This window comes from Brassica rapa, chromosome A09 (genome assembly GCF_000309985.2).
Source record: "Brassica rapa cultivar Chiifu-401-42 chromosome A09, CAAS_Brap_v3.01, whole genome shotgun sequence".
Classification (NCBI taxonomy): domain Eukaryota; kingdom Viridiplantae; phylum Streptophyta; class Magnoliopsida; order Brassicales; family Brassicaceae; genus Brassica; species Brassica rapa.
Window position 1 is genome coordinate 18,186,133 of NC_024803.2, and position 22,749 is coordinate 18,208,881.

At 35.2% G+C, this 22,749-nt stretch overlaps 4 protein-coding genes across 8 annotated transcripts; 2 read left to right on the top strand and 2 right to left on the bottom strand.

The window, feature by feature from the left end:
* Positions 1-1,868: 1,868 nt before the first annotated feature.
* Positions 1,869-8,531, top strand: LOC117127921. The gene is made up of 2 exons (XM_033278940.1): positions 1,869-1,946; positions 2,032-8,531. The coding sequence occupies exon 2, from the start codon at positions 3,192-3,194 to the stop codon at positions 4,434-4,436; it is 1,245 nt and encodes a 414-aa protein (XP_033134831.1). The 5' UTR covers positions 1,869-1,946; positions 2,032-3,191; the 3' UTR covers positions 4,437-8,531.
* LOC117127723 lies at positions 4,464-4,823 on the top strand. The gene has a single exon (XM_033278364.1). It carries the CDS (start codon positions 4,464-4,466, stop codon positions 4,821-4,823), a length of 360 nt encoding a protein of 119 aa, XP_033134255.1.
* A 347-nt stretch (positions 8,532-8,878) lies between the features above and the next one.
* On the bottom strand, positions 8,879-17,567 carry LOC117127922. Of its 3 annotated transcripts, none has more exons than XR_004450903.1 (3): positions 17,485-17,567; positions 13,565-17,363; positions 8,879-13,481 (listed from the first exon to the last, which is right to left on the bottom strand). XR_004450903.1 is itself a non-coding variant. In XM_033278943.1 (2 exons), the coding sequence occupies exon 2, from the start codon at positions 15,549-15,551 to the stop codon at positions 14,439-14,441; it is 1,113 nt and encodes a 370-aa protein (XP_033134834.1). In that variant the 5' UTR covers positions 15,552-17,363; positions 17,485-17,567; the 3' UTR covers positions 8,879-14,438. The 3 variants fall into 3 exon arrangements, 1 of the variants encoding a protein (XP_033134834.1); XR_004450904.1 differs by having other exon boundaries at positions 8,879-11,882; positions 12,143-17,363; XM_033278943.1 differs by having other exon boundaries at positions 8,879-17,363.
* A 661-nt stretch (positions 17,568-18,228) lies between these two features.
* On the bottom strand, positions 18,229-22,435 carry LOC117127919. 3 transcript variants are annotated; one of them, XM_033278938.1, is made up of 4 exons: positions 21,530-22,435; positions 20,235-21,441; positions 19,156-19,637; positions 18,229-19,078 (listed from the first exon to the last, which is right to left on the bottom strand). In XM_033278938.1, exons 1-2 carry the CDS (start codon positions 22,379-22,381, stop codon positions 20,947-20,949), a joined length of 1,347 nt encoding a protein of 448 aa, XP_033134829.1. In that variant the 5' UTR covers positions 22,382-22,435; the 3' UTR covers positions 18,229-19,078; positions 19,156-19,637; positions 20,235-20,946. The 3 variants fall into 3 exon arrangements, 2 of the variants coding, with proteins under 2 accessions (XP_033134829.1, XP_033134828.1); XM_033278937.1 differs by having other exon boundaries at positions 18,229-19,637; XR_004450902.1 differs by lacking the exons at positions 20,235-21,441; positions 21,530-22,435 and adding an exon at positions 19,704-20,227 and having other exon boundaries at positions 18,229-19,637.
* Between the last annotated feature and the right edge of the window lie 314 nt (positions 22,436-22,749).

Sequence of the window (22,749 nt, forward strand, 5' to 3'; positions counted from 1 at the left end):
TATATTTCATGTACACAACTCTCCTATCCACATTTATAATATGAGCTTCTACACAATTCACATGTTCACAACTCTTTTATCCATATTTCTCTAGACAAAAAAAGATCTTTATCCGCACTTTATATGTTCACACCTCCACACAACAAACATCCAATAAATTAAAATTTACAAAATTTAGAAAAATATATCCATATCAAACTAAAAAGTAAAAAAGAAAAATATACATTATCTTGATAAACTCAAATACGATCCAAAGATTTTGCAGATCAATTTAATCTCTATAAAGCTTATTATCTGCTTGATTCGTCCTTTAAATATTTCTCATCTCTATAATATTATTTGAGAAACCAGTTTTTTTTATGTTAGTTAATTACAGGGGAACCCATAATGAATTAAAGTATTATATCCAATAGCCATTATTAAAATATATTTAATAATTTATACCAAATAAATTTTAGTTTCTTTTTCTATATTTTTCAAATAACATATATAATAAAAATGAAATATTCATATAATAAAATATGAAACTTATATTTTTTAAAGGAAAGAAAACATATTTAATGAAAAATATTTTATATATAATATGATTTCATAAAATGGAAATTTCACAAAAAGTAGTTTTGGCGTTAAAAAAAGAATCATCTATTTAAAACATAGTATTAAACAACATGATATATATATTTTAAAATTTATACATGTATTTTATTTATATCAATATTATTACAAAAAATAATTTGAATAACATATATTAAAATATCATTGATGAACTAAAAATATTTTAAAACTGCTACTATTGAGATATTTATTCATTTTTTCATAATTTCTTTTTGTTAACTTTTTAGTTTTGATTCAAACTTTATATAATTTTTATCAAGCTACATAAATAAATAAAATCTACAAACTTTTATCAAACCTACTATACCACCAAAATTCTTTAAGGCTTAATATTTTTATTTTTTATTTTTCATATATTTGTACAACATAATATACTTATAATAAGATAACTAAACCAATATGATTTTTATGGTTAAGTTTATTTAAAATATTTTTAATTTATATTTCATTCATCTAAAATATGAAGTTACTTATAATTTACAAAAAATATATTGATATTCGTTCATAAGTTTTATAAATTTTATCGGATATTAATTTTTAAAATTTCGTACTTATCATTATTTCAGTTTTGTATACTATTTTACAAATCCGCAAATATCACTACTATACGAAAGTATATATACATATTTTAGATGAAGAACTGAACTAATGCAATAAATAAAACTAATCAAATTTAGTTTAACTAGATTCAAAAGCATTTTTATGCCTCCATTTGAAGAAGTATTTTTATGCTAGATTCAAAAGTATTTTTATGCTTCAATGTGAAGAAATATATGTAACTCAATATAATCCACAAAATGAATTACTTAAACAATATAAGTTTTTATGCCCAAAATCAAAAGTCTAAATGCAAAAAAAGAAAATAAAAAATAAATCTATTTCAACACAAAATATACTATGGTTAAAATTGGAGAAACACAATTTAATATACCTAAGTAACAAATAAATGAGCAAATGACACAAAGAACACCAAACAAAGTTTTCCTCCCCAAACTAGCACTCAGGATCAGAAGTCACAAAATTAGGTTTCACTAAAGGGGTAATTTACCCTTATGCCCTCTTCTTTAAGTAATTAAAAAAAAATTTGAAATCAATTGTCGCCGTCCTCGTTTCATCGCTTCTTCTTCTCCTCATCGCTGTCTTTCGTCGTCGTCGTCGTCATCTCTCCGTCGTCGTCGTCGTCTCTCCGTCGTCGTCGTCTTCGCCTCTCTGTTGATCCGTCGTCGTCGTCTCTCCGTTTATTTATCGTCGTCGTCGTCGTTTCTCAATTGATCTGTCGTTTCTACGTCTATTCATCTCATTCTCTCTCTCGTGTGTCTGATTTGATTAAGGTTTGAATCATTTCATTTTGTTATACATTATCTAGGTTTTGTTATATATTATTCATTTGTTGATGAATTGAAGTTGATTTTGTAGAACAATGGAAGTTTTGTGCATCTGTGGACAATGGATCTCAAAAGAATCTCTCCAGTGGGAGTTTCTTGTTGATTTGAAGAGGAATGCATCAATCATTTTCATAGAAGAAGATCTACCGTATGAAGATTTGATGAAGATTGTCTCTGAAGATTTTAGTGTTAAAGAGGAAGAAATCAGTTTGAGTTATGGTATTTCATTGGATATGAAATGTATTATTGAAAGTTTTCCCCCACTCTCGATAGGTAATACTCGTCAGCTCAGAACTTTCATTTCCAAGACTAGAGCATTTGATGGAACCTGTCGTTTGTGTGTTAAGGTTTGTATGATTTTTTTCTTCCTTAGACTTTTCAGGATATGCTTCCTAATCAAGTATTATGCCTTACAAAACTACTTGACTTTTGCAGGTTAGTACTGATCCAGCTAGCTGTAACACTCAAGCTTCTGATACATTTGCTTCTACTGTTCCATTGAATGCCAATCCAGTGATTCTTTCTACTGTGCAGAGAGAAAAACAGGTACATTGTTCCTAATTCCCTTTTTCTGTTTGTGTTTGCATGATATGCTTCATAATCAAGTATTATGCCTTACAGAACTACTTGACTTTTGCAGGTTAGTACTGATCCAGCTAGCTGTAACACTCAAGCTTCTGATACATTTGCTTCTACTGTTCCATTGAATGCCAATCCAGTGATTCTTTCTACTGTGCAGAGTGAAAAACAGGTACATTGTCCCTAATTCCCTTTTTCTGTTTGTGTTTGCATGATATGCTTCATAATCAAGTATTATGCCATACAGAACTACTTGACTTTTGCAGGTTAGTACTGATCCAGCTAGCTGTAACACTCAAGCTTCTGATACATTTGCTTCTACTATTCCATTGAATGCCAATCCAGTGATTCTTTCTACTGTGCAGAGTGAAAAACAGGTACACTGTCCCTAATTCCCTTTTTCTGTTTGTGTTTGCATGATATGCTTCATAATCAAGTATTATGCCTTATAGAACTACTTGACTTTTGTAGAGTCTTCTATATGAAAGTGTTTCTACAGTTCCTCTGAATGCTCTTCCGGATTTTAGCCCTGTCCATATTGGACTTTCACCAACCACGAGAGGAGCTGGCGATATTAAGGTGAATAGCTATTTTAAGACAAAGAGAGATTTGATGTTGAGGATGAAGAAATGGGCTTTAGAGTGGAAGTTTGAGTACAAGACTGTCTCTTCTAACCAGTCAAGAGTGCTTTTGAGTTGTGTTGATGAAAATTGCACGTGGAGGATGCGTGCTATCAAGCTACCTCTTTCAGATTTTTTCGTTGTTAAAAAGTATGTTCATGAGCATACATGCGATACAACACACAGGAAAGCCAACCACAGACAAGCATCTGCAAAGTTGTTGGGTTCTTTGATTTGCAGCAATTATGGAGAAAAAAAGGAAGGTCTCAAACCGAAACAGATCATTGAACAGGTCAGGATGCTGCATGGTGTTCACATCAATTACAAACAAGCTTGGAGAGTGAGAGAAGAAGCTCAGATTTTGGTTAGAGGGACTCCTGAAGACAGCTATTACAATTTGTCTAGGTGGTTGTATAAAATCACAGAAACAAACCCTGGTTCCTTGACTTATCAACATGTGGATGCTGCAGGAAAGTTCAAGTATGCATTTGTGGCTTTTGGTCCATCGATAAGGGGATTCTCATTGATGAGGAGAGTTATTGCAGTAGATGGTACATTTCAGAAGAGAAAATTCAATGGGACTTTATTGGCAGCTTGTGCTCAAGATGGGAATTATCATCTATATCCTCTCGCCTTTGCAGTGGTTGACGCAGAAAATGGCGCCTCTTGGAAATGGTTCTTTAGAGGTTTGAGCCAGAAGATCCCGGATGCTTCGGATCTTGTTTTTGTATCAGACAGGGCTAACTCCATTTTTTCAGCGTTGGAGGATGTATATCCCTTATCTCACCATGGAATTTGCAGGATCCATCTGCTCCGCAACATCACTCCTACATATGCGAAGACTGAGTTGCTACCTCTGGTGGAAAGCGCTGCTGATGCCTATACGTGTCACGAGTTCTGGGTAATCTTCAAGGACATAAAGGATAAATGTCCTGAATTGGCTAAGTATCTGGAAGAGTCTGATTTTAGGAAGTGGGCACGAAGCTATGCGCCTGCGAACAGGTATAATATCATGACTACCAACATTGAAGAGTCTCTCAATTCTATGTTGAGGATGCCTCGTGAGTTGCCCATTATCTCTCTCCTTGAAACTATCAGATTGACGATGACCACTTGGTTTTTTGAGCGACGCGAAGCGGCTGCGAAACATAAGCACCTGGTTACTCCAAAAGTTGTGCAGAAGTTGGTATCTAGGTTAGGGGCCGCAATGTTGTTGAATGTGTATCAAGTTGATTGAAGCGAGTTTGAGGTGAAGAATGAAACAATGAAGTTTGTTGTTGACTTGGAGAAGCGGCATTGCACATGTAATGTTTTCGACATTGACAACATCCCCTGCATCCATGCCATCGCTGCTGCTAAGCATATCAAGAGAGATGAAAACCGTTTTGTTGATGCTTCTCACTTGACAGAAACGTGGGCTAAAGCTTATGCTGAAAGCATACATCCTGGTGGAGAGTTGTCAACGTGCACCTATCCAGAGAATATTGATGAACTGTCTTGCCCACCTCCAGCTACCAAAAATAAAAGTGGACGCCCTCCTACAAAGAGAAAGAGATCCGTTGGCGAATTTGGGGTTCCTGGATCTAAATCTCAGTCCCACAAGTGCAGCAGATGTGGCACATGAGAGCACAACAAGAGCACATGCCAGAGGCCTATAGGATGAAGTTCTACATTTTTACATTTTTATTGATTATTATTTGGATGTTGGCTATTTGATGGTTACATGATATGCACCAGACCATATACATTTTTTTTTTTGGAACCCTATCCTGAATAAGTATGATTTCTTCCAACTTTTGTAATATACAACATTATCTTTTGATCTCATTTTAATTCTTAGTTTAAACTTCTTTGCTAGAAAAAAACACAGTAATATTCAACTATTCTGGAATCCCATCCAGAAATCCCGAGTTCCTTTCCAAGGTTTATAATACAACATTTTCTGTTAAGAATATTTATGTGGAAAAGTGTAACAGATGATTCTCCTCGGTCTAGCGGCTAAAACACCTATCTGTCGAAATTGTAACGCTTGACTCGACCCGGGTTCGATGCCCCTACTAATCAGAGTTTTAAAAAAAAATTTAAGTTGAATACAAATAAAAGTAATATATTACTTTACTTACAACATGTAATGACTGAAATCAACTTGGCCTAGTGGCTACTACACCTTAATTCCCTCTTTCCTCCTAGTCATCTTCAGGTTCGAATCCTAGGAGATGTGTATATATTTTTTTTTCCTCCAAAATTTGCAAATCACATTATCAAATTTTCTAAATGTGTAGATATTAATCCATAGTTTTGATCTCATTTCATTTTTTTCTAGTTTAAGAAAGAAGCACACTAATATTCATGTATATTATTCATGCATACTCTGGAAGCCCATCCTGAACTATCAAAGATCTTTCCAATGTATTATACTATAAATTGTATGGCTAAATTCAATTATGTGGAAGCAACTAACAGATGATTCTCCTCAGCCTAGCGGCTAAACCACCAAACCTATGATACCGAAACATTTGTTCGACCCGGGTTCGACTCTCCTACGTGTAATGGTTGATTTTCTTTTTTTTGTTCAAGCATATATCCCAGGAATCGAAGAGTCTCTTCCAAACGACATCATGTAACTCAGTAACCGAAGAGTTTCTTTTCGTCAAGATTGGCTGTTATATGATTGGTTATCTCAGTAACCGAAGAGTTTATTTTAACTGACTTCAATAATCGAAGAGTTCCTTTTAGTTCTATAAATATAAGGGACGATATCAGACCTTTTATTCACTCACTTCATTTCTTCTGATTTATCCTTTTGCAATATAAGTTAGTTTTCGATTTTTCTCATTTTCCATTCAATTCATGAACTTTTTTCTATTTCTATTTTATCGTAACATCTTAGTTTCGATTTTGTTGCAGGACAAAGTTTCAATGGAAGGAAGTTCAAAGAAGATGATGAAGCGTCCCATAGAGGAGGTTTACGGATGTGATGCCGCCGAAGGTTTCAATAAGGGAAAGAAGGAAACTGTGGAACATTACAGGGCTCTTCTTCGTTTGTCCAATGAATACAGGCTATCTGAGAATGATTGGAATCTGGCATCCAGCAAAGCAAATTCAATTGCTGTCCAAATCGAGTTGCTTGAAGATATTATCAAAGCTGATGGAAAATTTGATTTAACTGCTGAGTTGGAGAAACTCAAAGAAGAGCACTCGGAAGCGGAAGGAATGCTTGCTGATGTGAAGGTCAAAGTCCCTGATTGGGATAAACTTGGCGAAAGTTGGCTGTGTCATGAGTAATTTCATGTTATCATCTTCTCTTTTTATGTTTTTAAGGACCACATTATGTTTGATTTTCAGTTTTTATTTTAAATGAGTAAGTACTTTTATTTCTCTTGTGTTGTTTCTTCAATTAACAACCTAAATAAAAAACTTCTTCAATGTTTTTCACTATTTTGTAAGGGTTTGGCCTAGTGTTCTTGTATCTGGGTTATCTGATTCGCTTATTTGTTTTTGGAAAGCTATCCTGAATACCTAAAATGATATCCAGATTATATAAATCTATCGTCTGTGAATAAATAAGTTCACATTTACTCTGTTATCGAATATCCACCATAGCCTAGTGGCAAGCCCTTCTACTCTTAGTGTACCCTTATCACACAATAAGCCGTGTTCGATCCCCGTTGTGTATACTCACATTTTTTCTGTTTTTAATTAAATATTCAAAAGTTATATTCTTTTTTATTATAGCTTTTGGCAAGTATAACAACCTTGGCACAACGGCTGCACACTTTGATTCATCTTTCGAGAGTTCACGAGTTCAATCCATATCGGATCACATTCTTTTTCATTTTTTTGTAAACTTTAAAGGAATTTGTTTTTGGAAAGCTATCCTGAATACCTAAAATGATATCCAGATTATATAAATCTATCGTCTGTGAATAAATAAGTTCACATTTACTCTGTTATCGAATATCCACCATAGCCTAGTGGCAAGCCCTTCTACTCTTAGTGTACGCTTATCACACAATAAGCCGTGTTCGATCCCCGTTGTGTATACTCACATTTTTTTCTGTTTTAATTAAATATTCAAAAGTTATATTCGTTTTATTATAGCTTTTGGCAAGTATAACACCCTTGGCACAACGGCTGCACACTTTGATTCATCTTTCGAGAGTTCACGAGTTCAATCCATATCGGATCTCATTCTTTTTCATTTTTTTTTGTAAACTTTAAAGGAATTTGTTTTTGGAAAGCTATCCTGAACACCTAAAATGATATCCAGATTATATAAATCTATCGTCTGTGAATAAATAAGTTCACATTTACTCTGTTATCGAATATCCACCATAGCCTAGTGGCAAGCCCTTCTACTCTTAGTGTATCCTTATCACACAATAAGCCGTGTTCGATCCCCGTTGTGTATACTCACATTTGTTTCTGTTTTTAATTAAATATTCATAAGTTATATTCGTTTTATTATAGCTTTTGGCAAGTATAACACCCTTGGCACAACGGCTGCACACTTTGATTCATCTTTTGAGAGTTCACGAGTTCAATCCATATCGGATCACATTCTTTTTCATTTTTTTTTGTAAACTTTAAAAGAATTTGTTTTTGGAAAGCTATCCTGAATACCTAAAATGATATCCAGATTATATAAATCTATCGTCTGTGAATAAATAAGTTCACATTTACTCTGTTATCGAATATCCACCATAGCCTAGTGGCAAGCCCTTCTACTCTTAGTGTAACCTTATCACACAATAAGCCGTGTTCGATCCCCGTTGTGTATACTCACATTTTTTCTGTTTTTAATTAAATATTCAAAGGTTATATTCGCTTTATTATAGCTTTTGGCAAGTATAACACCCTTGGCACAACGGCTGCACACTTTGATTCATCTTTCGAGAGTTCACGAGTTCAATCCATATCGGATCAAATTCTTTTTCATTTTTTTTTGTAAACTTTAAAGGAATTTGTTTTTGGAAAGCTATCCTGAATACCTAAAATCATATCCAGATTATATAAATCTATCGTCTGTGAATAAATAAGTTCACATTTACTCTGTTATAGAATATCCACCATAGCCTAGTGGCAAGCCCTTCTACTCTTAGTGTACCCTTATCACACAATAAGCCGTGTTCGATCCCCGTTGTGTATACTCACATTTTTTCTGTTTTTAATTAAATATTCAAAAGTTATATTCTTTTTATTATAGCTTTTGGCAAGTATAACACCCTTGGCACAACGGCTGCACACTTTGATTCATCTTTCGAGAGTTCACGAGTTCAATCCATATCAGATCACATTCTTTTTCATTTTTTTTGTAAACTTTAAAGGAATTTGTTTTTGGAAAGCTATCATGAATACCTAAAATGATATCCAGATTATATAAATCTATCGTCTGTGAATAAATAAGTTCACATTTACTCTGTTATCGAATATCCACCATAGCCTAGTGGCAAGCCTTTCTACTCTTAGTGTACCCTTATCACACAGTAAGCCGTGTTCGATCCCCGTTGTGTATACTCACATTTTTTTCTGTTTTTAATTAAATATTCAAAAGTTATATTCTTTTTATTATAGCTTTTGGCAAGTATAACAACCTTGGCACAACGGCTGCACACTTTGATTCATCTTTCGAGAGTTCACGAGTTCAATCCATATCGGATCACATTCTTTTTCATTTTCTTTGTAAACTTTAAAGGAATTTGTTTTTGGAAAGCTATCCTGAATACCTAAAATGATATCCAGATTATATAAATCTATCGTCTGTGAATAAATAAGTTCACATTTACTCTGTTATCGAATATCCACCATAGCCTAGTGGCAAGCCTTTCTACTCTTAGTGTACGCTTATCACACAATAAGCCGAGTTCGATCTCCGTTGTGTATACTCACATTTTTTTCTGTTTTAATTAAATATTCAAAAGTTATATTCGTTTTATTATAGCTTTTGGCAAGTATAACACCCTTGGCACAACAGCTGCACACTTTGATTCATCTTTCGAGAGTTCACGAGTTCAATCCATATCGGATCACATTCTTTTTCATTTTTTTTGTAAACTTTAAAGGAATTTGTTTTTGGAAAGCTATCCTGAACACCTAAAATGATATCCAGATTACATAAATCTATCGTCTGTGAATAAATAAGTTCACATTTACTCTGTTATCGAATATCCACCATAGCCTAGTGGCAAGCCCTTCTACTCTTAGTGTATCCTTATCACACAATAAGCCGTGTTCGATCCCCGTTGTGTAAACTCACATTTTTTTCTGTTTTTAGTTAAATATTCATAAGTTATATTCGTTTTATTATAGCTTTTGGCAAGTATAACACCCTTGGCACAACGGCTGCACACTTTGATTCATCTTTTGAGAGTTCACGAGTTCAATCCATATCGGATCACATTCTTTTTCATTTTTTTTGTAAACTTTAAAAGAATTTGTTTTTGGAAAGCTATCCTGAATACCTAAAATGATATTCATATTATATAAATCTATCGTCTGTGAATAAATAAGTTCACATTTACTCTGTTATCGAATATCCACCATAGCCTAGTGGCAAGCCCTTCTACTCTTAGTGTAACCTTATCACACAATAAGCCGTGTTGAATCCCCGTTATGTATACTCACATTTTTTCTGTTTTTAATTAAATATTCAAAAGTTATATTTGTTTTATTATAGCTTTTGGCAAGTATAACACCCTTGGCACAACGGCTGCACACTTTGATTCATCTTTCGAGAGTTCACGAGTTCAATCCATATCGGATCACATTCTTTTTCATTTTTTTTTTGTAAACTTTAAAGGAATTTGTTTTTGGAAAGCTATCCTGAATACCTAAAATGATATCCAGATTATATAAATCTATCGTCTGTGAATAAATAAGTTCACATTTACTCTGTTATCGAATATCCACCATAGCCTAGTGGCAAGCCCTTCTACTCTTAGTGTACCCTTATCACACAATAAGCCGTGTTCGATCCCCGTTGTGTATACTCACATTTTTTCTGTTTTTAATTAAATATTCAAAAGTTATATTCGTTTTATTATAGCTTTTGGCAAGTATAACACCCTTGGCACAACGGCTGCACACTTTGATTCATCTTTCGAGAGTTCACGAGTTCAATCCATATCGGATCACATTCTTTTTCATTTTTTTTGTAAATTTTAAAGGAATTTGTTTTTGGAAAGCTTTCATGAATACCTAAAATGATATCCAGATTATATAAATCTATCGTCTGTGAATAAATAAGTTCACATTTACGCTGTTATCGAATATCCACCATAGCCTAGTGGCAAGCCTTTCTACTCTTAGTGTACCCTTATCACACAGTAAGCCGTGTTCGATCCCCGTTGTGTATACTCACATTTTTTTCTGTTTTTAATTAAATATTCATGAGTTATATTCGTTTTATTATAGCTTTTGGCAAGTATAACACCCTTGGCACAACAGCTGCACACTTTGATTCATCTTTCGAGAGTTCACGAGTTCAATCCATATCGGATCACATTCTTTTTCATTTTTTTGTAAACTTTAAAGGAATTTCCTAGGCTATGGTGCATTTTGCTTTCTCACTCTTTTTCTGGAAACCCATCCTAAAAGTACCATAAGCATTTGACAATTCATCAAGACATCCTAAAAAATTTTCAATAACAATCTAAATGAAAAAAACGTTAGGGATAATTCATTACAAACTTAAACTTGAACGTTAAGGATAATTAACATCAAAGTAGAAAAACAGAGTAGAAAAACAGAGTAGAAAACAGAACAAATATGACATTTTCACTTCCTTTGACCTTCCTGGAAATCTTTATCCATAAACTGGTCGAAGATCTCACAACATAGCTTGCTTCGTAAGTCCATCGCAGTTTCATCATTTATATTAGCCATGCTCTTCAATCCCAGTGACCTCATTCGAGCATCTTCACAACAAAAATACCACAGTTGTATGGAAATTTTGTCTTTGGAAGCCCTTCTGCAAACTTAACTTGAAATGGACTGATATCTTCGAAATTAACCTCTTCACCAAGAAGTTCCATCTTTATGGCACTAATCAACACTGTCATAAATACCCAAAATTATACAATAAATCAATCACCAACAGACAACAAAATGAATATGTAAAAATGCATCACAAGCACAAGCAACAAGAGACAAACTTTTATTTTCTAAATTAGCTAAAATTCTTTTTTCAGGATACGCATACTTTTACAATCCTATCCATTATCAATGTAACAATATAAATAAAACTGATTTTTCTACACTGAATGATAAAATTAATAAATCACAAAGAGATTTTACCTGCCAGTTCTTGGATTTGATTAAGAGCACGTTTGATATTTGCTTTTGGAAGACCACAATGGAAGAGTGTGATTGTGTTGTCCATCAATTGTATCTCCACCCCAATATAGTGATAGCTCAACATATCTTCAATGACACCATATATAACATCAACATCTTCCAGCCATACCTTCTTTGGATGTATTAAACCTTTCACAAGTTCGCCTACACAGCCCTCCAATAATGTTTGTTTTTTCTTATGTGGCTTCCTGACAGATTCATAAGCGTACCCAACCACTTCTAAGAATCTGACTGGTACAAAGCATGCTGCTGGAAGATTGTTGTTGCGGAACCAAGCACCTTGCTCAACCCTCTTACAATTTAGCATTTCAAATGCAACATTTATGTGCTGCCAATGTAACAATATAGTTAGAAACTTCATATAGAACTGCTATAACATGGACATCTAACATAGCTCAACTCAACCTCTTCCTAAACGTATGACACAATCAAATATCCACAAAGCATTATTACCACTCAATAAGAATCGAAACAGAGTTTGTAAATACAAAACTCAATCATATCCTCTTCCTAATCACATTGCATCATCCAGAACCACATTAATTATTAACATTAAATAAATAGAAGACAGAACAGAGTGTTGATTACCTCTTTGTTGAGATTGTTTTCTGCATCGTCCATTTTTTGAAAGAACTCTTTTTCAATTTCTCTTCCGTTGATATAAAACGGTCTGTAGTTGATAAAATTAACTAGTATCAATAGAAACTTTTACAAAATAAACTAGGAATATTTATGCAAGGACAAAAAGTTGCTTACACACGATATATGCCCCGTAGATCCATGCAGTGTGCAAGCCTTGAAAACCGAGGAAATTCAGGTGTCACAAATGGATCAATTGGAAGGATTACCTCAGGTGTTACATGCATAGGAGGGTTTCTAGGTCTTATTGGCCTATTCTCTTCTCGCTGTAGAAAAGGAAGCAAATCTACTGGCTGAGCATTTGCTTTCTTCTTCTTACCAATATCAGGCTTCCCCTTTAATTAAAAATAAAAACAAAAATTCAGGATCATTTTTATCTTTATACTTGAATGCCTTCCTAATATAAAGTAAAAATATTTTTATACCTTTTTTGCATGATCGTCTTGACTTGGTTTCACACTCTTACCCTGCTTTACTTCCATCTGTGAAACAAAACCGATATATCAAACTATTGACCTGAACTTCAATTCAAGTGGATCTTATTCATTTGTATTACCTCTTTTGCCATTTTCCCAACACCATCTTCTGATGGACCAGCTGCTTCTTTTTTCTTACAAGCGACAGCCTTCGCCTTCCCCTTTTTGAATGAAAAAAATTCAGATACATTTATGTCTTAATTCCTAGTATGATGTATAAATATTTCATACCTTTTTATCACCATCTCCTTCACTTGGATTCACACTCTGCGTTTGCTCTTCTTCCATCTGAAAAACAATACCGAGATATTAAACAAATGACATTTTTTTTCAATTCAAGTGATCCAAGGCATTTGTTTTACCTTTTCTGTCATCTTCCAAACACCAACTATCCATTTTCTTGGTTTTCGCATCTCAGAATGGTTGAAGTAAATTTGTTCAGTAGAATTGTTCAAAGAGACAAAACACGTGCCATCAAACAAAATGACTTTAACTTTTCCAGCGCACCAGGCACCATTGTCGAACGCCTCCACGTCATCCATTAGCTCATAACTTTTCTTCGCTCCAGGTCTCTCAGGTGGTGGTTGAGGACGTATTCTGTCAATTGATACACGTGTCTGAACACTCCTTTTCCTCTTCTTTTCGTCCAGAGATGGGGCGGAGTACTCAACTTTCACCATCTCAACCCCACAAACCAAATATGTTGCCAACACATTTCCTGGATACCATTTATGACAAGTATTGTCATCTTGTGATGAAATCTCCACATTTGCTCCGATCTCAAAGGGATTTTGAACTCTGCTTTCTACATCCTGTGATGGTTTAGATTCAAGGATATCTAGTCATTTTGATAGTTGCTGTATATTTATTAAAGGTTTTAAAATAAAAGTAATACCTTATTTTGCTCTGTTAAAAGATTTCTGCGAGCTCGGGTATTTGGCTGTGTGTCGGAAATGTTTGGTGAAATGTTCTCATTCATAAGCTCGTGAGTCTCCTGAATTCAGGAATGGTTTCATGAACACGTACAAGGGCTTCCAAAATTACTTGAAAAATCCAATTTTTTAAAGAATGTACCTGCTGCGTCTGAATTGGAGTAAGGACTGGAGTCTCAATATTCTGTTGAGCTATTGGAGAACCAGGTGTCTCTTTCGTGATCTCATTCATAGGCTCTCGTGTATCCTGAAGTCAGGAATGGGATTATGAACACGTACAAGAACTTCCAAAAATTAATTGAAGTACAACCAAATTCATAATTTTATAAATACCAACAGTTTTCAAAATTATACTTGCTTCATTGTTAAGTTGTTCATCTGCTTGATCTGTATTGGGTTCACCTTGTCTGGAAGCCGTCTCATGAAATGGAGCTGTGTCAGTCTGTGCAAGTACAACAAAAATTAGGAAGGCAATCCTAAATATGTATAACATCTTCCAAAATTACTTGACAACTCAAAAAAAAACTGAATCAAGAACTAAATAAACATTAATTTTAATTTCCGAAAAAAAAGTTACCTCATTGTTTAGAGTTTCATATGAAGTAACTCTTTGTAGTTTCTCTAGTTTTGTCACACGTTCTTTAATCTGTTTCCTGTCTTTTTCAATCAAACACAAACGATCGTTCATGATCCTTAAATTATCTCCCACCATCTCGCTGATTCTGTTGATCTTTGATTCCAAAGACTCCTCCTGATACGAAGAAGAAGCTTGACTCATCCCTCCATTCCCAAACAGTAAAGATGCTCTTCTTCTTTGTTCATTAGCACCGTATAGGTCTACTGACATGTTTCCCCAGTCTCTAATTTTAAACTTATAACCTCTCTTGGATAAATCGGCCATGTCATCCAGATCTTTATTAGCTTCGTCTTCCATGCAAACATCAGCTTCTGGATCATTAGGAATAGGAGGTAGGATGCATGTGACCTTAAGCTGAAACCATAAAAATAATTAGCTTTTAAATGGAGAATCATAAGGCAAAACAGAAACAAGAAAAAAATAATATAAAAACTTACATGATCTTTGATTTCAATTAGGAGAACATCTATCAGCTGTGGAGAAGCTATTTGAAGGTACTTCTCACACAAAAATATTGGGGTAGACGGTTGAACGCTCAGAATAGGAACCACTTGACTGAATGCATACTGTAGCAAAGGTACTGACTCAAGTATCCATATAAGAAATGCCATAGGGAATCCTTGCAAATCATAATTGTTTTTGTCGAGGCTTTTGTCGACAGCTCTCTGAAGTGATTTTAACAGCAAATTATAAGCTGTTCTCCCCCATGGGTATGTCATCAAGACATCCATATCCTGCGCTATTTTCACATAATCCAAAGTAAAAGTTGTGCCACCGTCGAGAAGGCTCTTCTGTAGTAGTATGCTCTCAATCAGGAGGAGCATTGCAAGGCAGAATCTCTCATCAGAAGCATCTTCTCTTGTGTTTCTGAGCTGCTTCTCCACGTCCTTTACTGTATGAGTACGCCCTTTTAGGAAGTCCCACTTAAATCTCTCGGTTTCCTCTCGTGGTTCTCTTGCTTCACCACTACATTTCAAACCAGTCACCATGTGGAATTCTCTTATAGAGAACCTCATTGGCTGAGCACCAAAATGGAACCAGGCTTCGTGTCTCTTCACTGTCTTGATGCTTTTGGTGAGAACTGCGTGCACTATCTTAGCTGATAATTTCAAAGACCTCTCTCCAAGCTTGATCACCGGTCCCAAAAACGTCCCTCTTATTCTGTTGAACTCATCATTTCCTAGAATTTCCTTAACAGTTTTGATATAAGCAATTATCGAGTGTTGGTTTATCGATATCGTCTTCTCTGGCTCTGAGCCAATCGGATACCTCAGCTCAGGCAGTGCTAGTCTTAATGGTAATGGATCTCCCATCTTGTTTCTATCCTGCGTAAACAAGAAAAATTTTATTGTCTAAATTAATTAATATCCAATTTTCAGGAAGGGTTTCCTGAAACAATACAAATCCTTCCTGAAGTCTATACACATGCTTTCACATGAACTAGAATTCTACCAATCATATTAGGTTAAAACGAGCAAGTCTATACACACGCAAAAACCAGGAGACCAATCTCTCAGAAAGAAAACACACATAAGGTTGAATCTGCAACATACCTTAAAGAGATAGAGCTCTAGAAATGGTTTTTCTCGGAGAATAGAGAGAGCTCACGTAAAAGATCGAGAGAGAGAGAGAGTTCTGGAGATGGGTTTTCGTCGGAGATCGAGAGATATGGAGATGAGAGAGAGATTCGAGAGGCAGAGACGAGTGAGATTCGAGAAGTTTGAAACGGCGAGAGTGTTGAGACGGCAAGAGTTTTGTCTTTTTTCAATCGAAATGTATTGTTTTGGAAACCTATCCTATATTAATTGGTTTAAGTATGCTTATGTAATATTCTTTAACAGATGATTCTCCTCAGACCAGCGGTTAAACCGAGGCATTTCATAACACAAAAGTCTCTCTATCCCCGGGTTCGATAAGTGGTGAATTCAAAATCAATTTTAATTTTTTTTTGTGTTACAGTTTGGAGTTAAATACAATTAAATGTAATCCATTAACAAATGATTCTTCTTGGCCTAGTGGCTAAACTCCCACACTATCCAAATACGCAAACTCTCTCCCTCTGGGTTCGATCCTTTGTGGATCTAAACCTTTTTTTTTTGTCTGTAAACATCACAATTTTAAGCTTACCATATACATGTCCAATCCTTAGTATATAATCTCATTTCATTCTTTTTTACATTTGAAACACTCTAACAATTTTTTCTGGAAACCCATCCAGAAACATTATTTAACCTTCCAAGATATATGATACCCAAAAAAATACTTGATATCCTTCCAATCTTTCTTATGTAACCAGACGCCAACAACATAACAAAATAAACAGTCATAACTAAAACCGAGTCTTAACTAAAACAAAAAATGTTTTCATGCATCATTCTCATTTCACAAAGCTCTCATCCACAAATTGGTTGAAGATCTCACAAGACAAGGTTCTCCTTAGCTCCAATGCATTGTCATCATTAATCTTTGTCATGTCTCCTATCTTCAATGACTGGCACTCCAGAATCTTGACAAGAAATATCCCCACAGTTGAAAGGATGTTTTGTCTTGGGTAAACCTTGTGCCTGCTCAACCTCAAATGGAATCATCTTCACTTTATCTACCTCATCACCAGAAGATTCCACCAGCAGATCAGAAATCAACAGTGTCATATTTAAAAATCAATATCAAAATAGAATCAGTTGAATATTTCAAACCAAGAAACAGTTGAATACATCAAATACAAATTGTTTATACATACCTGCCAACTTTTTCACTTGAGGAATATCAATGTTGTTGCTTTCCTTTTGAAAATAATCATATACTGTGATTCTTTTCTTCTTCAAATGAATTTCCATCCCAATTCAGACATTGCTTTTGTTTCCAAGAGTAATCCCATACACAACATCAACATCTTCTCCCCATGTCTTCTCTGGATATACCTTCCCTCTCACAATATCTTTAAATAAATCGTTGAAAATCTTTTTACCTTTGACCTTTTCTTTCTTGTAAGCCAAATCATGAGAGAGCAAGAAATACAAGAACTCCATAGGTAGGAAGCACGCCTTTGAAATCTTGTAGTTGTGGAACCAAGCAGCATTCTCATTTCTTCTGCAATTTAGCATTGCAAAGGCTCCATCAATGTGCTGCAAAAAAAAAGGCAAACATTATCTAATTTGTTACTATATAATTCCTGAAACTAAACAAATCCTTCCTGAATTTTTTTTAAAAAAAAGCTCAAGGCAAGAACATATGTAAACAAATTACCTATTTCTTAAGGTCCTTTTTTTGCATTTTCCATGCTTTGAAAGAAAGATTTCCTTATCTTATTATCATTGATTGATAGGGACCAGCAGTCGATTAAAGATTCAAAGGAATTACTAAACCTCTTATACATAAATATAAGAATATATAGACAAGGACAGAAATATGCTTACGTTTCATGCATGCCGGGCTTTAATGTCATCCAATTTTGAAGCCTTGAAAGCTTATGTTCCGCAGGAGTTGAAAACGGATCAACTGCAGGTATAATCTCAGGTATTACAGTTAAAGCCGGATTTCTGTCAGACTTGAATAGAGTTTTTGTGTCTCTAGATCGTTTAGGCACCCTCTCGCTCCTTCTTAGGAAAACATTATCCATTCCTGAATTTTGTGATGAGGCAGCAGCTTTCCTTTTCTTAATCAGGCTTCACCTTTAATCAAACAATAGACACCAAGCAAAATATTATCAAATTTGTTGCAATCGGAATTTCTGGAAACCATTCCTGAAACTAAAATGTATGTATATCAAACAATTCACGTGAAGTATAATTCAAGTTATGATTTACCTTATCTGCCATCTTCCAGACTCCATCTTTCCATTCTCTATGAATTCGCAAATCTGAATGTTTGAATAGAATAGTTTCCATAGAAGTATAGAGACACACCGAGTATGTGTTATCACCAAGTACCATGCTAATTTGCCCGCTGCTCCAGCCATTGTTGTAAAAGACTTCTACCTTATCCATCATCTCAAAGGATTTTTGGTCACTAGTTGGTGTTGCAGGACGTATTTTGTCAGCCGTGATAGTATCCTGAAGTTTCTGAAGTCTATGTTGGTCTGCGAAGAGTGTCGTGTACTCAACTGTCAGCTCCTCTAGTCCTTCACACAGTTTAAGATCAACAACCTTTCCTGGATACCATATTTCGTCATCAGTAGACAAAATCTCAACCTCTGCGCCTATTTGAAAGTGAGCTAGAAGCCTGCTTACTTCAACCTATGAAAAATGAAGATTCAGTAACATCAGCGGTTTCAAATTGTTAGAATAATAATTAAAGATCAAATATACTCGATGCATACCTCGTTTGTTTCTGAAAAATTTATAGCACTTGTCTGAAGATGCTCTGTTTGCTGAGTAATAGGCGGTATCTTCGAAACATCTGTGGAAACTAGCTCAGTAGTAGGTTATGTAGTATCCTTGAGATTTTCTTCTGCTTGATTCTGCTCTGATGGTGTCTCATCGGATTGCTCTCCCTCACTTGTCTGAAGGTGCTGTGTTTGCTGAGTGAGAGGCTGTGTCTTCGAAACATCTGTGGAAACTAGCTCAGTATTAGGTTCTCTAGTATCCTTGAGATATTCTTCTGCTTGATTCTGCTCTGATGGTGTCTCACCGGATTGCTCTCCCTCACTTGTCTGAAGATGCTGTGTTTGCTGAGTAAGAGGCTGTGTAAGAGGCTGTGTCTTCGAAACATCTGTGGAAACTAGCTCAGTTGTATGTTTTGTAGTATCCTTGAGATTTTCTTCTGCTTGATTATTTCTGCTTGATTGTGTCTCCTCTCCCTCACTTAGAGAAAAATATTGGGTCGCAGTTTCTGTCTCACTCTATAAGACAAAAGTAAATGGTAAGAGTTAGTTGAATAGAAAAATATTCCATAAACATTTTAAATATTTCTTCTTACCAAAGCATTCTTATTTTCTTCAATAACTAGTGCAATTAGTGAAGACAATGGAGAGGAAGGTGTGTGATGCACAGCATGTGTATCCTCCTGTAATAACAATAAAATAAAAGAGGTAGTTATGAAGAAGTTTCTACAATTTAAAATTCAAGTTGTACTTATGAAAGACATTTTTATGCTTACCTTTTTATTGTTTGCTGAAATGATCTCAGTCAATGGTTGTGTAGCCTCATACGTTCCCTTTGTTACCATCTGCAAAAAAAAACAAAAAAAGTCAGGAAGGGGATCAAAAACACGTACAAAAGCTTCCAAACATTACTTGAAATCTCCAAGATTTTTTGAGCATTTACCTGCTGTTTCTGAATTGGAGTAAAAACTTGAGCCTCAATACTCTTTGGAGATATTGGAGAAGAAGGTGTCTCATTCATTTCCAGTGTTTCTTTTTGCAAAACTTGAGTCTGAGCAGCAGGTGACTCAATCACAATCTGCAAAAAATATCAGGAAAGGCCATCATGAATACATTCAATTATAATTTCTAGAGTAAATATTACCTCATCATTTGTTCTTCCTTCTTCTTGATTAGTTTTGGGTGGCGTCTCATCAGTAGAGGTTTGTGTTTCCCTCTGCCAAAAATTAAAAAAGGTCTATATATGTAAATCACCCAAAACTAATTGTAAACTCCAACTGTCATTGAGCATATACCTCTTTTGTCAGATTAGGAGTGAAAACTTGAGTATCAAGGGCAGGCGTGTCATCCGATGGCTCTCTCTCAATCTGTAAAAATTATCACGAAGGCAATCCAGAGTACGTTCTAAAGCTTCCAAACATTAACTTAAAAATCCAAGATTTTTTTTTGACCATGTACCTGCTGAGTCTGACTTGGAGTATAAACGGGAGTTTCAATACTCTTGGGAGCTATTGGAGAAGAAGGTGTCTCATTCATTTCCACTGTTTCTTTCTGCAAAACTTGACTCTGAGCAGCAGGTGACTCACTTGTTAATTTCTCTCTCACAATCTACAAAAAAATATCAGGAAAGGCCATCATGAATACATTCAACTATAATTTCTAGAATAAATATTACCTCATCATCTGGTTTTCCATCTTAATTAGGATTGGATGGCCTCTCATCGGTAGACGTTTCTGTTTCTTTCTGTTAAAAATCAGAAAAGCTTTTATATGTAAAAACAAAATTACCCAAAACTAATTTGTAAACTCCAACTGTGAAAACAATATCATTGAGCATATACCTCTTTTGTCAGATTAGGAGAGAATACTTGAGTATCAAGGACAAGAGTGTCATCATCTGATTCATTCATTGTCTCCTGCAAAAATCAAGAATGCATTCAAGAATATGTACCAAAGCTTCCAAATATTACTTCAAAACTCAACAATATTTATTGGTTACATACCTCATGTGTCAAATTAGGCTGTTGAGACATTGGAGATAAAGGCGTCTCACTCGATGGTTGCGTGTAATCCTGCAAAAATCAGGAAGGCGTTCAGGATTTTGTACAAGAATTTCCAAATATTTTCTTAAAACATTTTGAGCATATACCTCATTTTGTTGAGACTTTGGAGATGCAGTTGATTCAATCATTGTCTCCTGCAAAAATCAGGAATGCATTCAAGAAGTACAAAAGCTTCCAAATATTACTTCAAAAGTCAACAATATTTATTGGTTACATACCTCATGTGTCAAATTAGGCTGTTGAGACATTGGAGATAAAGGTGTCTCACTCGATGGTTGCGTGTGAGACATTGGAGATAAAGGTGTCCCACTGGATCGCTGTTTGTCAAATATTAGGAAGACATTCAAGAATATGTACAAGATCTTCCAAAAAATACTTGAAAATGCAAATGTAAAAGAAGATGTTTTGAGAATTTACCTGTTGTGTCACGTTAGTGGGAAAAACATTGTTGTTTCCTTCCAACTCTGACACACGGGCTCTAAGATGCATGTTTTCTTCTTCCAGTAATGACATTCGATCCTTCATGCTCTTCAGATTCTCCTCCATTACCTCGATGATCCTGTTCACTTTTTCATTTACTGAATCCTCATCAATCGGAGTAGAAGCTTGGCCAGTCTTCTTATTTGCCATCATTTGAATAAGAGCATCCAATGTATCAAATGTGTCTACACACCTATTTTCCCAGTCATCGGCTGTAAACTTGTACCCTTTCTTTGTTACATCTTTCACTGTTTCCAGCTCGTCACTATATTTGTCTTCAATGGAGATTTTATCTTCTGGATCATGAGGAATAGAAGGTAGTATGCAATGGACCTTCAGCTGTGAGTATTTAAAAAAAGACCAATGAGAAACATATTAAAAAGGAGAAGCCAAATAAACTGAGAAACATATACTTGGAAAAGCTTACCTTTGTATCAGCTTCAACCTGTAAAACCCTATCAAGTGATGGATTCTCTACCTCAGTGTATTTTTCACACAAGTAAGTCGGCCCAGGAACCTCAACTGTTGGTACACACTTACTGAACTTATTCCTTAGCAAAGGAATCGACTCTAGTATCCAAAGAAGGAATACTAGAGGATAACCTTGCAACTCAAATTTGGATTTATTCTCCAAATGATTCGCGACAGCGTTTTGAATTGACTTCAGGAACACAATGTAAGCCTCTTTTCCCCATGGATATGTCATATCCTGTGCATTTTTCGCATATTCCAAAGGGAAACTCCCTCCTTTGCTCTTCCGCAATAATATGCTCTCTACTAGGATGAGCATTGCGAGGCATACTCTCTCCTCAGAAGCATCTTCTCTTGTGTTTCTGAGCTGGTCCACCACGTCACTTAACTTATGACTACGCCCCTTTAGCAATTCCCAATTAAATCTCTTGGTTTCCCTTCGTGGTCCTTCTAATGCACCACTACATTTCAAGCCTGTCATCATATGAAATTCTCTTATAGAGAACCTCATTGGCTGCATACCGAAATGGAACCAGGCTTCATTCTCCTTGACATAAATGATGCTTCTACTGAGAATGGCGTAGACTATCTTTGCTGATAACTTCAATCCTCTCTCACTGAGCTTCATTATAGGTCCCAGAAATGATCCTCGGACTCTTATCATCTCATCTGGTTTTAGGATGCTGTCAACAATGGAGATATACTCTGAGCCGGAATATTGGTTGATTGCTGACTTTTCCTTTGGTTGTGAACCAATAGGATACTTCAGCTCTGGCAGTGCTAGTTTTAGAGGTACTGAATCTCCCATCTTGTTTCTATCCTGCGTAAACAAGGAAAAAAAAATTTCAAACTTTTCTGGAAGGCTTTCCTGAAATAACACAACAAATGCTTCCTGAAATTCTTATAAACACTAGACAGTTTCACAAGCAACAAAAGACTCATAAGCAAATTCAAGACCCTATCAAAAATATCAACATTCCTAATCAAAACAAGACTCCAAGCAAAAAAGTTTCAAAATGTGTTACCATCCGAGTTTCAATATTCAACATTCAATAGATGCAGCAACAAATGCTTTCTGGAAATCTTCTAAAAACATTCAATAGATGCAGCAAGAGACAACAAACTTTTATTTTATAAATTTTTACAAACACACAGAAGGTTGAATCTGCAACATAC